Source organism: Podarcis bocagei (genome assembly GCF_964188305.1).
Source record: "Podarcis bocagei genome assembly, chromosome: 3".
NCBI lineage: Eukaryota > Metazoa > Chordata > Lepidosauria > Squamata > Lacertidae > Podarcis > Podarcis bocagei.
In genome coordinates, this window is record NC_138127.1 from 23,869,922 (window position 1) to 23,888,198 (window position 18,277).

Consider the following 18,277-nt stretch of genomic DNA (forward strand, 5'->3'; position numbering starts at 1 on the left):
GAGCGTAAGAGTTTATTTTTTTACACCAAGAGAGGAGAAAATCAGTTTGTGAAAACCTGAACAGCACCAGACATGCAATGTATGTTTTGAAATGTTTCTGAGAAAGCATTGCTCACACCCTGTGTGCATGCTAAGATAATGCCTTGTGCTCTCTCTTTTTGCATCAAATCTTGGGGAAATCTTTTTATGGGAGTGACACTATAAAGCTAGCATATTTAAAGTTACATTAAAATGGGTCAATCATGTGTCAAGCAAGTGTCACTGATTAATGTTGATAACCTCAGATACTATGGGGAAGTGCTTTCTCCAATGGTGAGAGAATGTGTAAACATATTACATTGAAACCCTTTCGCATGTTCGAATATTTTTGAAAGACTCTGTGGAGAAAATGTTTGGCAGTTAGATAAGCTATGTGAGCACTTTGCAATCTAGAAGTTTCCAAATCTATTTTACTGATTTATCATCAGGGAGGAGATTTATTCACATTTTTCCACTGATAAAATGTTATTGTTTCAAATGATGTAGAGTTTAATGGGTTGTTTTTTAAAAAAAGAAAAAGTCACTAGCATAGAAATTGAAAACTCTGGAAGCTGCTGCTGCTGCTGTGCCCTGGGACACTAGCCTTGTGGGAGAGAGTTTTACAGCTGCCTCAGTATGCAGCAGAGCTCCTAGTCTCTACTTTGGGGAAATGCTCAACAACTTTAGAATAAAAGTTCCTTGCTGCTGTAATGTTTCAGAAATATCTGGCAGGAATCCCGCTGAGATTTTCATGGTTTTTTTTTTCTTTCTTTCTTTGACAAATGAGTTTGGGAAAGTTTGTAGCAAATGGCTCATTCACATAACTTTGGCTATAGCTGAACTCTGAAACAGGCATCCTTGTTGTTTGTCCACCCTTGTTTTGGAGTAAATGACCCTTGGGTTTCCTTCCAACTCTACAATTCTACGATTCAATGAAATATTTCCGAATTCAATGTTAAGCTGCTGGTTTTAAGTAAGCTATTGTTGTTTGTTTATTTGGAATCAATTGTTTTAAATCTGCCAATATTTTTATTTACGAGTTGCCATATACCACACAGCTCTCAAGGTGGAATAGAAGTAAATTTTTTTTTTAATTACATATGATAAACATAATAAAAAGTGGTCATACATGCTAAGGGTGTAACCCTAATGCTACCCCCCCTTGCAGGACTTTGCTACATCTGTATTCTTGCTGCTTATGGCAGTTGTGATGGAAGGTGGAGTTCAGTGCAAAAAAAAAATAATGTAAAGGAAATATGTATTAGCAGCAGCTAGGAACCTAGTTACTATCACTGATGCTCACTCCAGTGACTCTCGGTTTAAGCAACTGTTATTCACTTTAATTTGGGCTACCTTGAACACTGCTTGGAAACTTCAACTCATGTAGAATGCAGCCACCCATCTAGTGGCAGGTGTGAGTGGACCAGAATGCATGACAGCTATCTGGAAACATTCTGTTGCCAGTATATTCTGAAGTCCAGGGTGGCAATTTTGACCTTCTCAAATAGTCTGGGCCTCTCAAGCAACACCTCCCTTATGATCTTACCAGCATTTTGAGCAGAAGTGACTCGCCGGATTTTGCGAAGTTGCCACTCTAGCTTCCCAACAGTTGGGGCACTGTTGCTTACCAGAAGGTGCAAGGAGTGGACAGCACAGTGGAAACAAACCAGGTGGAGCACCAGGAGTATTTGCATCACACTAGCTTTTTGGCCACCTTCCCCTTCTCTGCCACCGTCCACTGCTTTCATCCTTGCATTTTTTTGGGGCGCTCTGATGAATTCACCTAGATCAGGTGTGGAACCTACCCCTGTGGGGCTGTTCCAGACTCCACGTATGCTCAGTCTTTCCAGATCAGATAACTGTTAGAGACTCGTTGAAACTCTGCCCTCTTGCAGTTAAGCAAATGTCCCGTAAGGGAGGCTAGCCTTTGTGATTTAACAGGGAAATGAGGAATGCCGATGATCTCTGAAGTGACTTGCATGACCGGAAGCATCTGCTCCTACATTGAGTGTGAGAGAGACAGACCAAAACATATACTTCTACATGGAGTTCTAGGTCATGTACTCTGATGTGGAGCAATCACGGTATACCCAGAGAACCCCTGCTGATCTAAGTATAGAACTTCTGTATCAACTATGACCTGGCATGATCTACAGCTTTGCGGATGGCAGATATGCAGGGGGCCTTTGGGAGTTGAAAATGGTTTCCAAGAAACTAGAAAGATTGATAACTATGGACTTGTGATGATGAGGCAGTACCATGGAGTTTTTTAGGACATGCATCTACCTCTTGGGCATTGAATTAAAGTTGACTGTGACATTCAGGGCAGTTGAACCCAGGGTAAAGGTAAAGAGACCCCTGACCATTAGGTCCAGTCGTGACCGACTCTGGGGTTGCGGCGCTCATCTCACTTTATTGGCCGAGGGAGCCGGCATACAGCTTCCAAGTCATGTGGCCAGCATGACTCTGGCAAACCAGAGCAGCGCACGGAAATGCCGTTTACCTTCCCACCAGAGCGGTATCTATTTATCTAGTTGCACTTTGACATGCTTTTGAACTGCTAGGTTGTCAGGAGCAGGGACCGAGCAACGGGAGCTCATCCCGTCGCAGGGATTCGAACTGCCAACCTTCTGATCGGCAAGTCCTAGGCTCTGTGGTTTAACCCACAGTGCCACCCGCGTCCCCCAGGGTAGTTCCTATTAAAAAAATTGGTAAAATAGCTAAAATACATGATGCATGGATGTATCAGAATCTGTTTTCCCAGACATCTGCACTGGCATTAAAGTTGTATGTAGCACTCGTGTGTGATCCTTGCACATCATGTGACCCCTGTGGGTATTAAACATCAATGTAACACAGGTATTCCCACTGTGCATTATATTCTTATTGAAATCAGAACCTCAAAGATGTTCCTGGGGATAATCTATTAAGCTGCAGTCACATACCCATAAATATATTTTTCAAATAAAAGTGTTTACTTGGCTGCTTTCTTCTACAGTCTCCAGCAGTTTTAATTTTAAAATACAGAAGTTGTTGTTTCTGTTCCTTTAAAAGCAGCTAAAATTAACACTGCACAGCTATATAATCACATTCAAAGTGACACAGTAGTTTTGCTTTTGATAAATGCTTTTAAACCACCGATGAGAGCATTTATCTTGGTTTATCATACACATTTACAGTTGTCCATTTATCTAAAAGTCCATATCTTTGCATTAAAGATAGCCAGAGTACATTCAAGGGGCATCGAAACAAGAACAGGTTATCTCTAGAGATAAATTAGCCAAGATAACCTTGACATAAATATTTCCTTTTCCGTTTAAAAATTTATAGGAGGATGAATTACATGCAGGATTCAATAAACAAACAGAACTGCCTCTGTGTATTCAATGCAGTGATCATGACAGAGGCCACTAGCTTAAGCAATTTCATACGCTAGTGGATCTTACTTCTTGACATGACATTATAAAACGTTTGGTGATCAAATTTAACACAATTTTTTTGTCTTTCCCCCCTTACTTCACTATTTCAATACAATTTCTATTTGAGATTATGCTCCAGTTAACTGATGTGACAAAAACGTCTGGATTTTGGCGTTTAAATGTTTCAGTTTATCTTTAGAGACAAATGGGGGCTGAAATTCAGGAATATTTTTAAAATAGGGTACAACTTCTCCATACGCTCTTGAATAGGAAGCATGAGAAGCCCATATTCAAGGTAGGATTGTAGTATATGCTTCCCCTAAGAAATTAACTAGAATTTTGCAAGAAGACAATTTAGAGAAAACAGTGAAGCCTCTTTTAAGTCAGATTGCAGGATCCTCTTCTCAAGATCTGCATCAAAGCTTGTCAGCATGCTAAGTATGAATTGAATAATGTATTTTCTGCTAGAGCTGAATTTTCATTGGCGTGTGTGTACCAAAGGTATTGGGAAAGTGGTAAGAGACTGAGTAAGATTTTGGCTTTTCATTAAAAAAAAGGAAAGAATTCCATTCCACTGTTTAAAGGAGAACAGAACACAGTATGTATGTTAAAGGCTTGGTTGCAAGCTCCGTTCAATGGGAACGGAGGGAAGATGGGGGTAAGTAGAACAGTTAATGCACATAATAACCAGCCATTGTTTTCATTCACTAGGATGTGAATGTGCACATTTTCCTTCCACGAACAGTGACTTGTACACATTTCCCAGCTATTATGCATAATTCTCAACAGACCCTCAGCAATTGGAAAATTGCCTTAAAATTGTGTTTGTTTGTTTGTTTGTTTGTTTGTTTGTTTGTTTGTTTGTTTGTTGAATTTATATACCATCTTATACCCGGAGACCTCAGGATTTTTCACAGAATAAAATCAAAATATAAAACCACAAAAACAACAACCCAAGAACCTCCCCCCCAAAAAAACCCCACCCCATATTTTAAAAGGGCATGGGATATCCTTGGGTACATTGGATTCCACAATGTTGGTATAGGAAAGCACTGTCTGTTATGTACTGAAGTTCTCACCCTGGGCCAGCAGGGGGATACTGTAGATAGTTATGCAAATAAGGGATCAAAAGTGACGTTCAGTGATTGGATAGTTTTAGAAAATTGTTACAGTTACATTGTACTGGAGCTCTATATAAGCAGGCTGACTGAACCCTTCAGTTCAGTTCTGTGCTGGCCTGTAAATAAGCAAGAGCTGTTTGAAGAATCGCTGTGTCGTCTGATATGTTCACCCACAACTTAACACTGTCCCTGTTGGGCCTAATTTGACCTGCAGGCCAAAGGTATCCCATGCCTGATATAAACAATATTGTGTTAGATGGATCAGTTCAGTATAAGGCAGCTTCCTGTGTCCCACAGCATTGAACAGAGCTTGCAACCAAGTCTTGGTTGCAGTCTTAGATAATGATATGAGTTTGCTGCATTTTATTTTATTCTTCATGTGAGCAACCTTGAATTTCATAAGGGAAGATGGGGTATAAATATTTTAAATGAAAAAAATGCTGCAATTCTTCATCAAAGACAGCAGTCATTTCATGTCTCCTTTGTGATATATTTTCTCGACAGAGATATATGCTTATTACATTTCTTGCTTGCTTCCCCTAAATCTGTTGTTTATATGGCAAATTGCAGTAGTAGTTGTTTGGGGGGGGTTTAGATGAAAATGGCTAAGTCACCACCCTGACCAAAAAAAGCAGTGGGCAGAATCTTGTAAGCATGCCGGAGCACAATTTCTGTTCTCATCCTGAAGCAAAGTTCTTAACCCGAGGTACTGTTTCTGGGTTAGCGGAGTCTGTAACTGAAGCGTATGTAAGCTGAAGCGTATGTAACCCGAGGTACCACTGTACTGTAGAGTGATTAATACAGAAGGTACAAAGATGTCTATTCTAAGTTTTCTTATTTTTCTAGAGAAAGGCTGGAGACCAAGTACAAAAAGTAATGAGTGAAGTTGTAATAATAGCTTTTTGGGGCTGTAAAGTAAGCTTTGTGTCAAGCTTGTAAACATTACTTTGTAAGGAAGTGACAAAGGAAGAATATATTTATTATTATGTATATTATATGAATGCTGTAAATAAAATTGATAATGCTGCAGTTTTATTGCATGTGCAGCAGTTATGAGAGCCACCAACTCAAAGATTTCCTTCAGGTCTTGCTTTGGATAAGAGCAAGATTTAGCAAGATTGCTTCAGAGGCTGACTGTTTCTGTTTGGGAACTGAATAGGAATCCTGATTAGGAAAAACAAATCTTCATACTTCACTCATTCACTACTATGGGAAATCAAAACATGTTTATAACCCCCTCCCCTCAATTCAGCAGAATTGGATGAGATTTTCAGGCATATTTGCCCCTCCTGAGTGGAGAAAACCTGCCAAATTATGGATCAAATTTAGTCTGGGTTGGTTAAAGAAAGCAAAAGCAATCCATAACAATTAAGCCACTTGATAACTGTGTGTTTATGGCTAAAGATCCTGATGTGGATTATTCCCCCCCCCCCCCCGTGGTGCTCCTAGGAAAGTAGCCTGTAAAATTTCAGAAAGGCAGATCCCGGTCAAGGAGATATGATGAATGAAAAAACAGATTCAGACTTGTGAAACAAATTGCAAAGCTAATTTGACAGGAGTGTACATGTGGGCATGTGGCAGAAAGGTTGAAAGGATATGAATGTCAAGCATTTCCCAAGCAACCATCACTAGCAGAACTAGCAACAAAGCAATACAGTGGTACCTCAGGTTACATACGCTTCAGGTTACATACGCTTCAGGTTACAGACTCCGCTAACCCACAAATAGTGCTTCAGGATGAGAACAGAAATCGTGCTCTGGTGGTGTGGCAGCAGCGGGAGGCCCCATTAGCTAAAGTGGTGCTTCAGGTTAAGAACAGTTTCAGGTTAAGAACAGACCTCCAGAACGAATTAAGTACTTAACCCGAGGTACCACTTTACATAACTACAGTATTCTTTCCTTAAAGCACTGGGATTGGAAAGCCCTGGTAAAATGTTTGCCTATGGTTAGAAGGAGGATCTATCAAAAGATCGGTCTCTCTCTCCCACCCTATACGGTACAGTGGTACCTCTGGTTACGTACTTAATTCGTTCCTGAGGTCTGTTCTTAACCTGAAACTGTTCTTAACCTGAAGCACCACTTTAGCTAATGGGGCCTCCTGCTGCTGCTGCGCCACCGGAGCACGATTTCTGTTCTCATCCTGAAGCAAAGTTCTTAACCTGAAGTACTATTTCTGGGTTAGCGGAGTCTGTAACCTGAAGCGTATGTAACCTGAACCGTATATAACCCGAGGTACCACTGTATTTCCTTTATGTGGCAAGCTTGGGAAGAAGTGTTTTAAGTTTTGCAGACATTCTGCTTCCAGCATTTTTTAAAGAGAAGAGAGTTAGATGTCCCCACTTCAGGACACTTAGGAGAGACCTTGCTTCAACTCAGAGGAGCCCCCCATCCTGCTTAGCATTATCTTGCAATCAACAGCCACTTCCAGTGTGACTTAAGATCCTACCGCTATTTAGTTTGCCTCTCAGCGACATTTAACCTGGAATAGCATTATAAACGAAGAGATACAGTATTGTATTCCATACAGCATGCCTCATTGGCAGCAGGTACATTTTTGTAAAATAAGCAGAACCACAATGCTTCACATTCAGTCTGGATTCCACCCATTTTTCCATAATGGACACATTCCAGAGAAAATTAAGTATATTTTAATCCTCCTATTGAGACGGGTGTTGTTTGTTTATTGTTTAGAAAGATTTACGGACTACTTAATCAGAAGACTTTTGTAAGCATAATAAAACACTGCTAAAATCCACCAGACTTTTTAAAAACAAACAAGTATACATAAGGTAAAATCAGCAAAACATTTAAAAACAAAAAGTGAATTTGTGGGCTGGGTGGCTCACTAAACTAAATAAATAAAAGAGTAAGTTCAAGTTCCTACCACAAGGGACCCCAAACATGGACAGCCTTGTGTATAGCTAAGGTTCAGTACTGCAAACACCATTAATTCACCCAGTGCTTTATGTCTTGGGTTTTTGATGTTCTGAATTGTCTTCAGAAACCCTTCCTTGTCTGGGCAGCTTGCTTTGGTAGTTGCATTTCTTTCCTTTTATAGAGTTTAAACCTGCTTATCTATTGTTTTCCTAGAACTTTAAAATGAGGAAGAATAGGACAAGGGCAAACATCTCCACCCTGTTTCTAAATCCAAACATTAATCTCCACTATAATTGTCAAACACAGTGTCAAAACATGAATATTAATGCTTCAGCTTGTAATATACCGTACTTATTTTTCCAGTATTCATTCCTAAAAAGCTATACTTACAAAACACTGGCTTACATGCCGGATACTTTCAAAACAGTTGTCTGTGTTGACCTGCTCTGTGCTGTACCATTGTACATACTTTTAATAGACCCTGTTACTCTACTTTCATATTGTAATTCGCTTTTTGTTTAGAATCTTTATCATTAAAAAAGAAAACACTGATACTGCTTCTCTTCATAAGCATACTGCATTATAAAAGAAATGCATTTGGCAGGGATAATTGCAATATCTATTTTTTAAAATATATTAATATTATTTAATATGTTAATCCAGTATTTATCATATCTCAACATAAATCACTGGAATACATAATAGGTAACAAAACATATTTTTGGTGTTTTGTTTGGGACGTAATGTAACATTATGATGGGTGATATCCAATGGTGCCTGACTTTTTCTCCCTCCTGCAGCCTTCCATGTGCTCCCCAAATCTGATCTGGAGGGACCCTTCTGAAGCAGATTTTGGGAGTGAATGGGGGACTGTGCACACACTGCAGGGTGTGTGTGTGTGTGTGTGCGCGCGCGCGTGCGCGTGCGCGTGCGTGCGCTGATATTGCACATCTCCAGTCCCCTCAATGGCAGGGGAAAGGTGGTGCGCTTGACACATGGCTATCTAAAGGAGGGGTCATAAAAGCCCATTGCAGTGGTACCTCAGGTTACAGACGCTTCAGGTTACAGACTCCGCTAACCCAGAAATAGTACCTCGGGTTAAGAACTTTGCTTGAGGATGAGAACAGAAACCGCGCAGCGGCAGCGGGAGGCCCCATTAGCTAAAGTGGTACCTCAGGTTAAGAAGAGTTTCAGGTTAAGAACGGACCTCCAGAATGAATTAAGTTCTTAACCCAAGGTACCACTGTATGTCCAGGGTCTGGACAAAGCACTTACAGCATCAATATTCAATTCCATATTATGATGAATTAACTGAAATGCAGGAAAGTATGGTTTGACCGAAACCATATCCTCATAAAGAGTTGAAAGAGTAATCTAGGCTTGCCCCTGCAGTGTAGAGATCACAGCTAAACCAGTCCCTACAATGCAATAATGTAATACATTACATTATATTTCAGAAATGAAAGTTCATAAAATGAGGCCATAGTTCAGAATCTGTTTATAAAGGAATGTTGCAGGATCATTGGGCCCTAGAGAAGAGTTTGGGTTAGGAAGGACTCTCCAACTTTCTTCATGTCCAATAAAAGCATCTTGTAGAATCCATCCCTGGGATATTAGAAGAAACACATCCCCTTTTGTTCTGCACAAGACTTAAAAATGATTGACTGGAAAATAGCTTTAACTATGGGCAGCAATAATTTGTAACTTCTGAGAACACCATTTTATTAACAGTGGAAAGTGCTTTTTTTCCACCCTGTTTCCTGTGTCCTTTTCAGATTTTCTCTTTCACAGTGCATGCTCTCAACAAGGTTCTGCTGAACAGGAAACAGCAGCCAAAGCTAACGTCAAACAGCGATTTTAGTGAAATAAAAAGAATTCATATTATTGTTAGCAGCACATGAGATGTCACCATGCTCCTTTCAGTAATATGACAAGAGCTTTCATGATTTACGGATGTTCATCCCTTTTTCTTCATATCCAGTCATTTATTTTAAAATTACACTAGATTTTCCAACCAACTGTTATTTTGATTGCATTTGGCTGTAATGGATTACTGAGAGTTTTTTTGTTTTTGTTTTTTATGGTTCCAGTCCAAAATTATACCTGGCATGATAAAATGTGACTTTATTACAAATTACTGCTTTAAACTGTCTACCAAAAGGAAATACCAAAATTAAGAAGGTTTGGTGGCTGCTGGCTCTACTAGTGAAATAAAACTGTTTCAGAAAAGGAGCTTGAAAGTGCTGGACATGTCTGCAAATTAACATGGGTGGGGGACAAATAGTAAAATAATAATAATAATAATAATAATAATAATAATAATAATAATAATAATAATAATAATAATAATAATAATAATAATAAATAATAATAAATAATGCTGTTTTATTAAATTTTTATCCCATTCCTCTCACATGAGCCCCAGGTCAGCAAATGAAAGCCTTGAGCCCGGTCAGTGCAGTGTGGGTTCTTGATTCTTTTTATTCAATCTTATTAGCAGTCAACTTTTTTAAAAATAATAATAATCTGGATCTTGTTAACATAGGATTTGTGTTCAATTCATGAAAAAGAACTGGTTTTGTTTTCAGTATCCAGATATGCAAAGACTCTTGGCTCATGTATCCAAAGGCAGTTAAGTCACTAGCATCATGGAAATTTGGCCAGGATTTGGGTCTAGAGTCAGCTATTTAAAACACACCAGCACACACACACGGTTTAGGTTGCCTTAATAGGCTATTGTCCTCCAATCTTTTGTTTGTTCTTTCGCTTTTTCTTTTTTACCCTTCAGTGAAAGTATCTAGTTATTCAAAGAAATATTTTAACTCCAGTTTTAAATCCAATCAAGGCCTTCATTGGTTCAAAGTATGTCATAACTTTAGCACGCTGTCCAGAAAGTAGATGTCTAAAATAACAGCATGGATGATAATCCAAACATCTTTAGACTGGACAGTGGTGTTAAGTCTCAGATTCTGTTGAAACTCTTCTGAGGGCATTCATGGGCGTAGCCAGGGGGTGCAGGGGAGGAGCAGCTGCCCACCCCTAAATCAAGTAAATAAATAGAAATACTTAACTAACTGACCATTTGCATCACAGCTAACTCGGTTCTGCCCGTCCCATCATAATGCTTGCCTCACCCCATCCTGACTATGAAGGCCTTTCATCTCCTTGAGGGCCCTTATTCCCTAAGGATCCACAAACCTTGAGAAATGGCTTCCTTGGAGGTTAAACAGTGTTCTGCAATGGCATCCTAGGAACTGCAAACCCCATTTATTCCTCTATTTGCCCTATGTAAAAATGCAGTGTGCCATTGCTGGAAGATGGTGGCATGCTTCACAGCAGAAGATAAGCTGGTGAATGACCCCTTAATGTTTTTATTGATGTTAGTTGGCCCTGTAATATTGTTACCTGAGTAGATAATAAAGACAGATGTTTGTTGTACAGTTTGGGTCCTTGTGCCCATATCTCTGTTGGTAGCTGTTTATGCTATTTCCCATTTCAATTCTGATACTCACCCTTCATGGCTGAGAGCCAAAGAGGATTTAGACATACAAAGTAGGATTTTATACTTTCCCCCTTTAACAGCAGACCCCGCTGTTCAAAACTGCAGTTGCCACATAGAAATATGTCTGGGAGTTGCCTCTGCTGTTTGAAAATATAAATCGAAAGCTCCCTTGGGTGTACCAAACTAGTAGTACAGTTTTTTGGATCAAGGACAATATTAATGAGCTGGAAAATGCAAAGCACATGAAATCATACAATAAAGGCTAACAAAGTGAAAGCAAAATACTCATAAATGTTGAATTGTAGCAGTAGCAAAGTACCTGATTTGCAAACAGTTTAATGTTCTCGGGAGTTCAGCCCTTCCTGTAAAGCTCAGTTAAAGGGAGAAGACACAGTTGCCACAATTGTGTTGTTGTTGTTGTGTGTGTTATTATAAAAAAATACATTTAATCTGTTCTTAAGATGTTTAGAAACACCCATCTTACTGACCCTTATTTACGTGAATGCTCCTTGCTTTCATGAGATCTCGGCTCCTAAGGTCATGTTGTTATATTCATAGAAAAGACTAGCTACGGGGCTGTAGGAACCACATCTTTTTGTGGGGCTCCAGAGCCAAAGTCCCTGGAGCCATGAAAGGGTGTGTGGCTCCTGTTGCACGATGTGTAGGCATAGAACCCTAGGCACCGCTTACACTCAAGCGAGAACTCACCTGTGGCATGCACCCTGATTGAATTCACAGCACACCCTATGGAAATAATTGCTTCCAGGGATGGGTTTTCCCAGTTTTGCTGGCTCAGGCCTGTTTCTGATGTAGGGCCCCACCAATTCCAGCCACATACCCTTGTTCTTTGGATCCCACCTAGTGTGAGGGTTATTAGAGAACCTAACACCATATTCCATGGCAGCTGTATCCGCAGCCATGATTTGCATTCTCGGAATGACCCTCAAATAATTGAAGAGGTACCAGCCCCTATCTGGGTATTTTGTGGCAACTATGCCTGCATAGATAGAGGAAACGGCCCGTCAGGTTGAAAGGGGGCATTCAATCTGTGTCTTTTTGCCCCTTTTTGTATTGTCAGTTTTCCAGGTGTCCATTTTTCCTTTCTTGGACTTGGGGGGACAGCAGAGAGAACAGGTCTGGCAAATGGTTCTTACTGACACTCGAGAGCTGGGTGCTGGGGTTATCGCCGGCCAGAGTGCAAGCTTCTGCTCACATTTCCAGCTTGACATTCACCTGTGCACCAGCCTGCCAGATTGGCCAATGACAGTCTGGTGTGGAGGGCTGGGAACAGGTCCACTCCTGGGGGATTTAAAGCTGCACATGCTGGCGCCAGCACCCTGCTCTAATGGAGACGTAATTACAGTATTTTTCCATGTATAAGACGCCCCTGTGTATAAGACACCCACTATTTTGGGGGACTCAAAATTAAGAAAATGCACTATCCGTGTATAAGACAACCCTTTATTTTAAACTTCAAAAATTTAGGAAAAAATATAGTCTATACACGAAAAGATACAGTAATTCTGATAACTTGACTGTTTCATATATTTAAAGTTTATTTTCACTCCAATGGTCCTTGCTAATTTTTACATTCTTTTGTTTTTCAGTTTTCTCCTTGTCTTCGGTTGCTTGATTTTATCAGTGTTTTCTACTATCCCTGAACATACCTGGCTTGCCACTAGTTGCCTCTTCATTCTGGTAAGTGAACTTTACGAACCAAATAATAATAATAATTCAGAGATTGGAAAGTGCATTATATATATATATTTATACATATCCATAGTAAATTAGGGTGTATTTTATCAACCTGGAAGGTTGACCGAGGGTGAGCGTGGTCCTTGCGCAAAAAAAGGATACCCAACCCTGATGTAAGATATAACGTGGTACCTTGGGTTAAGTACTTAATTCGTTCCGGAGGTCCGTTCTTAACCTGAAACTGTTCTTAACTTGAAGCACCACTTTAGCTAATGGGGCCTCCTGCTGCTGCCGCGCCACCGGAGCACAATTTCTGTTCTCATCCTGAAGCAAAGTTCTTAACTTGAAGCACTGTTTCTGGGTTAGCGGAGTCTGTAACCTGAAGCGTATGTAACCCGAGGTACCACTGTATATGGTTTTTGAAACTCTGAAGTATTTGTGCTAGGAGAGGAACTTGTCTATGAGGCCCTCTCTGCTCCTATCCTCCAGAAACAGGCACATTATTATTGGGGTCTCTTTGGAGGTGACCATGTTCCAAGATTAGGATTCTGCCCGTTTAGAAGTTACAAAGAAGGGCAGCATTCCCCAACTGTAGACTTTCCCATAACTACAACAAACTGCTGGGGAAAAGTAAATCTGTAGAAACTGTTGTAGATAGAAGCTTTAATCCTATTGAAACATGGTCACCATAGTCCTCTTCTCCATAGCACCCAGAAGGTATATTAATGACAGATTATAAGCCTCTGATATCATCCTGCTAATAAAAAGTTAGCATCAGGTATATCTAATGTATACTGGGGGTGGGAGGGGGAGGAATTCTAAATATCTCTAGAGAAATACAATTGTACCTTGGCTCCCATACTCCTTGGGAGTCGAACGTTCCAGCTCCCAAACAATTGGAAACCGGAAGTGAGTGTTCCGGTTTTCAAATGTTCTTTTGGAAACCAAACGTCCAACAGAGCTTCCACAGCTTCCAATGGGCTGCAGGAGCTTCCTGCAGCCAATCAGAAGCCACACTTTGGTTTTTGAATGTTTCAGAAGTCGAACGGACTTCTGGAACAGATTCTGTTCGACTTCCGAGGTACTATTAAATATACTATTTAGGCAGAAGTGGCTCACCAAGATAAGGTGGAGCTGCTATGCTAGCTTCTCAATAGGCAGGTTGTTGTTGCATAGTGAGAGGGGCAAGGCAGCAGGGAGGTCAGCATAGTGCAAACACACCAGCGAGAGCTACTTTGGTGCTCCTTCCAGAGCATCTGCAGCATACCAACCTCCCTGCTTCCCCTTTCTCCTCCTGATAAGCAGCAATGACCCTCCTGCCAGTAAGCTAGCATAGCAGGTCTCTGCCAGCAAGCAAAATTCTTATTTACAGAGGTTTGTACAATTATGACAAAATGGCACAGTATTACAAGCAATATATTCTCTCTCTTTTGGGGGGGCGGGGCTTTCATGATATGCTGCCCTTTTCTTTCTACCACCATGGAAAGATGTTTATTCTAATTAAATTTAAAAGTATCCAGAAAACCCATTTGGACATGAGATAATTGACTCCCTAGAAGAGCCAATGCGGGTTGTGATTCTTGTTTGCAGTTCTTGCTGTCCTGCTGGATCACTGCTTACTGAAGTACAGAGGAAGAAAATATGAGAAATACGCAAATCCGTATTATTGTTATTGATCTTGCAGTGGTTGTTAGCTACAAATTATGAAGGTCTGGCCATATTTACTATTGTTAGCTCCACTTTTGTTCTTTGCTCTTGCCTTTGGGGGAGTTTTAAGTTTCACTCGAAAGGTTCTCCCCTTATGGGAAGCCCAATGATGCTGTCTCCATACAGCAGAGCTGCTTTATTTGGAATTAGCGTACAAAAATATAAAGAAGATACATGGGGCAAGTGGAAAGAAGTTTTCATTTGGAGATCAAATGGATGATGTTGGCAATAGAGACAAAATCGCAGAAGGGTAGCCTCTTTAGTCTTTCGGGGCAAAACAACAAACACTTTACAGATTAACAGATTTATTTTGGTATAAACATCTACGTTTACTTGTACAGGCAGAGGAGGACCACCTCTGCAGCAAATGCTTGTGTACTGGGGGGTGGGGCAGGGAGAGAAACACTGCAGTCAGTGACGGTATCAACAAATGGAACAAACAACTAAATGGGAGAGGAAAGTGACTGTGTAAAAAATGAGTAATTCTAGATTTTATGCAATCCAAAATATTAAACCTTTATGCTTTCCCCACTTAAGTGGAGTGTCTAATGACTGTGTTGTTCTGTATTCTTCCATCCTTTTGTAACTTGGACTGAGTTCTGCCATTCAAAAAGTAACATTGCTAATTACTGGAAGGGGGTAGTGGTCAAAATAACAGGTCCTAATTATTAAATTAGAGCAAGCAAGCAAGCAAGCAAGCGCACACACACACTTACTTGGATCCTGACCTTTTGTGTTGATTTTTTAAAAAATATTTCAACATTTATATAAAGTGTCCATGAGCCTTATAATTTATCTCCTATCTATGCTTTACCTCATAACTGTGCTTTTTTAAAAAAAAGAAAAAAGAAAATTTGCTTAGACTCCCTCAGGAGTTTATGGACTCTCCTCCTTTGGAGGTTTTTAAGCAAAGGTGGGATGTTCACCTCTCATGGATGCTTTAGTTGAGTTTCCTGGATTGCAGGGGGTTGGACTAGATGACCCCCATGGTCTCTTCCAACTCTATATGATTAATTTATTCTAAGCCTGCTTTTGTATAATGATCACTCTTACTGGATTGGGGCATCAATATGTTAATTTCTCTTAGCTTTGCTTGGATCACCGTAATACCATATTTTAAGTTCTATTGTCAAGAGCACTGAAATTTGTCCAGAGTTTTGCATGAAGAGCTTTAAAAATGCTGCTATTATTTTTTAGCCTTTTACCTTACCCATTGGTGATTTATCACAATCTGTGCATTGTACAATATCTTAGCATATTTTTAAATTTGTAATATAATGCCCGTTAACTAGCAGCCCAAAAGTGCAGTAGCAGAGTATTACATCATAACATATGCAAAGCAAGCAAATAATAATAATAATAATAGTAATAGGAAGAAGTGGTAACACCAATATAAATCAATTTCCTGAGCTGGCATGGATAGTGAATGTCAGGCATCTAAGTCTGAAGCATAAGAAATAAGATCCTACCAGATGACGCAAAAGTATTCTGGGTCCTCTGCCCTCTTGTGACATGCAATTTGTGTGTGTTTTTTTCCCAAATGGCCAAAGTCCATAAGTTCTTATACCATAAAGACAAATGTTGATTTTTCAAGGTTTTCCATTGCTGAGATATTGAAATCCTAGCTACAGCTAGCATCCATGTCAACAGTTCTTTTTGAGCAACTAGCCTTCATGTTATCAGTCAATACGTTCAGTAATGACAGTTGTGGAGAGACCTAAACAGGTGATTTAATTGTTTTAGGTATTTCATGATCTATTTGAGACAAGAATAATGAGACCTGAGGGCATTCCCACCAAAGATGGAAGAATGTCCCTTGAAGTACGTTTCCCAGTACGTTTCCGAGCACAATTCAAAGTGTTGGTGCTGACCTTTAAAGCCCTAAACGGCCTCGGTCCAGTATACCTGAAGGAGCATCTCCACCCCCATTGTTCTGCCCGGACGCTGAGGTCCAGCTCCGAGGGCCTTCTGGCGGTTCCCTCATTGCGAGAGGCCAAGTTACAGGGAACCAGGCAGAGGGCCTTCTCGGTAGTGGCGCCCTCCCTGTGGAACGCCCTCCCACCAGATGTCAAAGAGAACAACAACTACCAGACTTTTAGAAGACATCTGAAGGCAGCCCTGTTTAGGGAAGCTTTTAATGTTTAATGTATCATAGTATGTTAATATTCTTTTGGAAGCCGCCCAGAGTGGCTGGGGAAACCCAGCCAGATGGGCGGGGTATAAATAATAAGTTGTTGTTGTTGTTGTTGTTATTATTATTATTATTATTATTATTATTATTATTATTATTATTATTAGCTCACCAACAATCCTGTGTTGACTGTGACGTGATAGGAGACATCTGCACAGGTAGACAATGCCATCTGTGCACAACTTTGAGGGAACATTCCCTCACATATGATGAAACAGACTTATGAGGCCTAGCTGACCACCATGATTTCCATTCAGATTCCTCTATTACAATGTTTAGATACTTTTCCCAAGAAAATATAAGGCCCACCAAGGGACCAGCAGTAAGCTCTAAAAGCTCTGTGTATAAATTAAACAACTAAACAAAATAATAGATTAAACGACTAAACAACAACAATAAATAATAGAGACCAGTCCTTTGCTTCTATGTCCCTGGAGCCTTCATTACATATCTTAAAGTGCCAGGAAAAACATTCCTCTTTTCCCAGGCCTTTGGCTAATTAAACATTCTATGGCCTTTTAAACGGGCTGTTGTTTTTGTTTCTTATTGTGGTATGTATTTTTATTTTGCAAACCACCACCCTGTCATCCTTGGATGAAGGGCAGTAGAGAAATTTAATGAATAATAATAATGGTTTCATAATTAGTCAGAGATCAGGGCTGGATCTACACTGGTTCTAAAAACACTGTTTAAAAAAGTAATATAGCTCTCAATGCAATTTTGCATTGACGACAGGTTGCTGCTCTTCAGCGACCCTCTGGTGTCACATTTTAATATTATAACTAACCAGTGTAGATTTGCCCCTAGGAGCTTGGGCTTTAAGTGACTGATCTGCCAGTATATGGTGAAGTTGATACTTCTGTGTAATCAGTTTAGACCTGAATCCCTCATTTTTTAATTTAAAATATTTTTGAGGTCTCTATTTTGAAATCTTCAAATATCTAAAAAAAATCCTTCTTTAGGTAATTTTAAAGCAGCGAGCTAAATAGAAGGAAAGCATCTGACTTTTCCTTATGCCATTAGCCTTTAGTCTTATTCTGTGCATAGATAAATGAAACAATGTCTTTCATGCTGATATCACAGAGGCAGATAACAAAATAGAGCTGGCCACTGCTCTGCCCCCCAACATAAAGATATAAAGTAATACAAGACTCCAGCTATATATAAAAAATAATATTGCTTGGTATGTTTCCAATGAAATAAAATCCTTTCCTTCCCCTCCCACATAAGCTTGGATTTTTGATATGTCACCATGGAAAGAAGTTGATAAAACTCATCTTTTCAAATGTACAAACTGCAGTGATGTTTCCTTTATTTATATTTAGACAACTGAACAAAGGGTCATGTTTACTAGGGGAAAGAAAAGGGGAATGGAAAAGTTCAGAGACAGAATAAAACCGTTTCCTGGAAATGATTACATAGTGGATGTGTGTAGGAATAGAAAGATATAGAGAAAATCATGTATTTTGGAAAATATACATCACTAAACAGCATTTTTAAAATAGAGTTGGTACTAAAAGCTCTCTGCTTCTCATGTTATACCTCTTAAGTGCTTATTGATATACATCTATAAGCCCTTCAGTCACTTTCATAACACACACACACACACACACACACACACACACACATTCATTCTGAAAGCACAATCATTTCCAGAGCATTCTACACTGTCTAGACCACTAACAGTTAAATCAGCAACCCAGTGCAAAGGGTATTCTTAACCCCATGGCTTTTAGGGGACTAAAGT

The 18,277-nt window shown here is 39.8% G+C and overlaps 1 protein-coding gene across 4 annotated transcripts in view; it reads left to right on the forward strand.

The window, feature by feature from the left end:
• The window catches only part of KCNQ5 (potassium voltage-gated channel subfamily Q member 5), a 261,710-nt gene that overhangs the window by 166,766 nt on the left and 76,667 nt on the right, over positions 1–18,277 (forward strand). For all 4 annotated transcript variants that reach the window (XM_081186923.1, XM_081186919.1, XM_081186920.1 and 1 more), the window contains exon 2: positions 12,545–12,635. In XM_081186923.1, the coding sequence (XP_081043049.1) occupies positions 12,545–12,635 (91 nt within the window). The remainder of the gene's footprint in view (positions 1–12,544; positions 12,636–18,277) is intronic.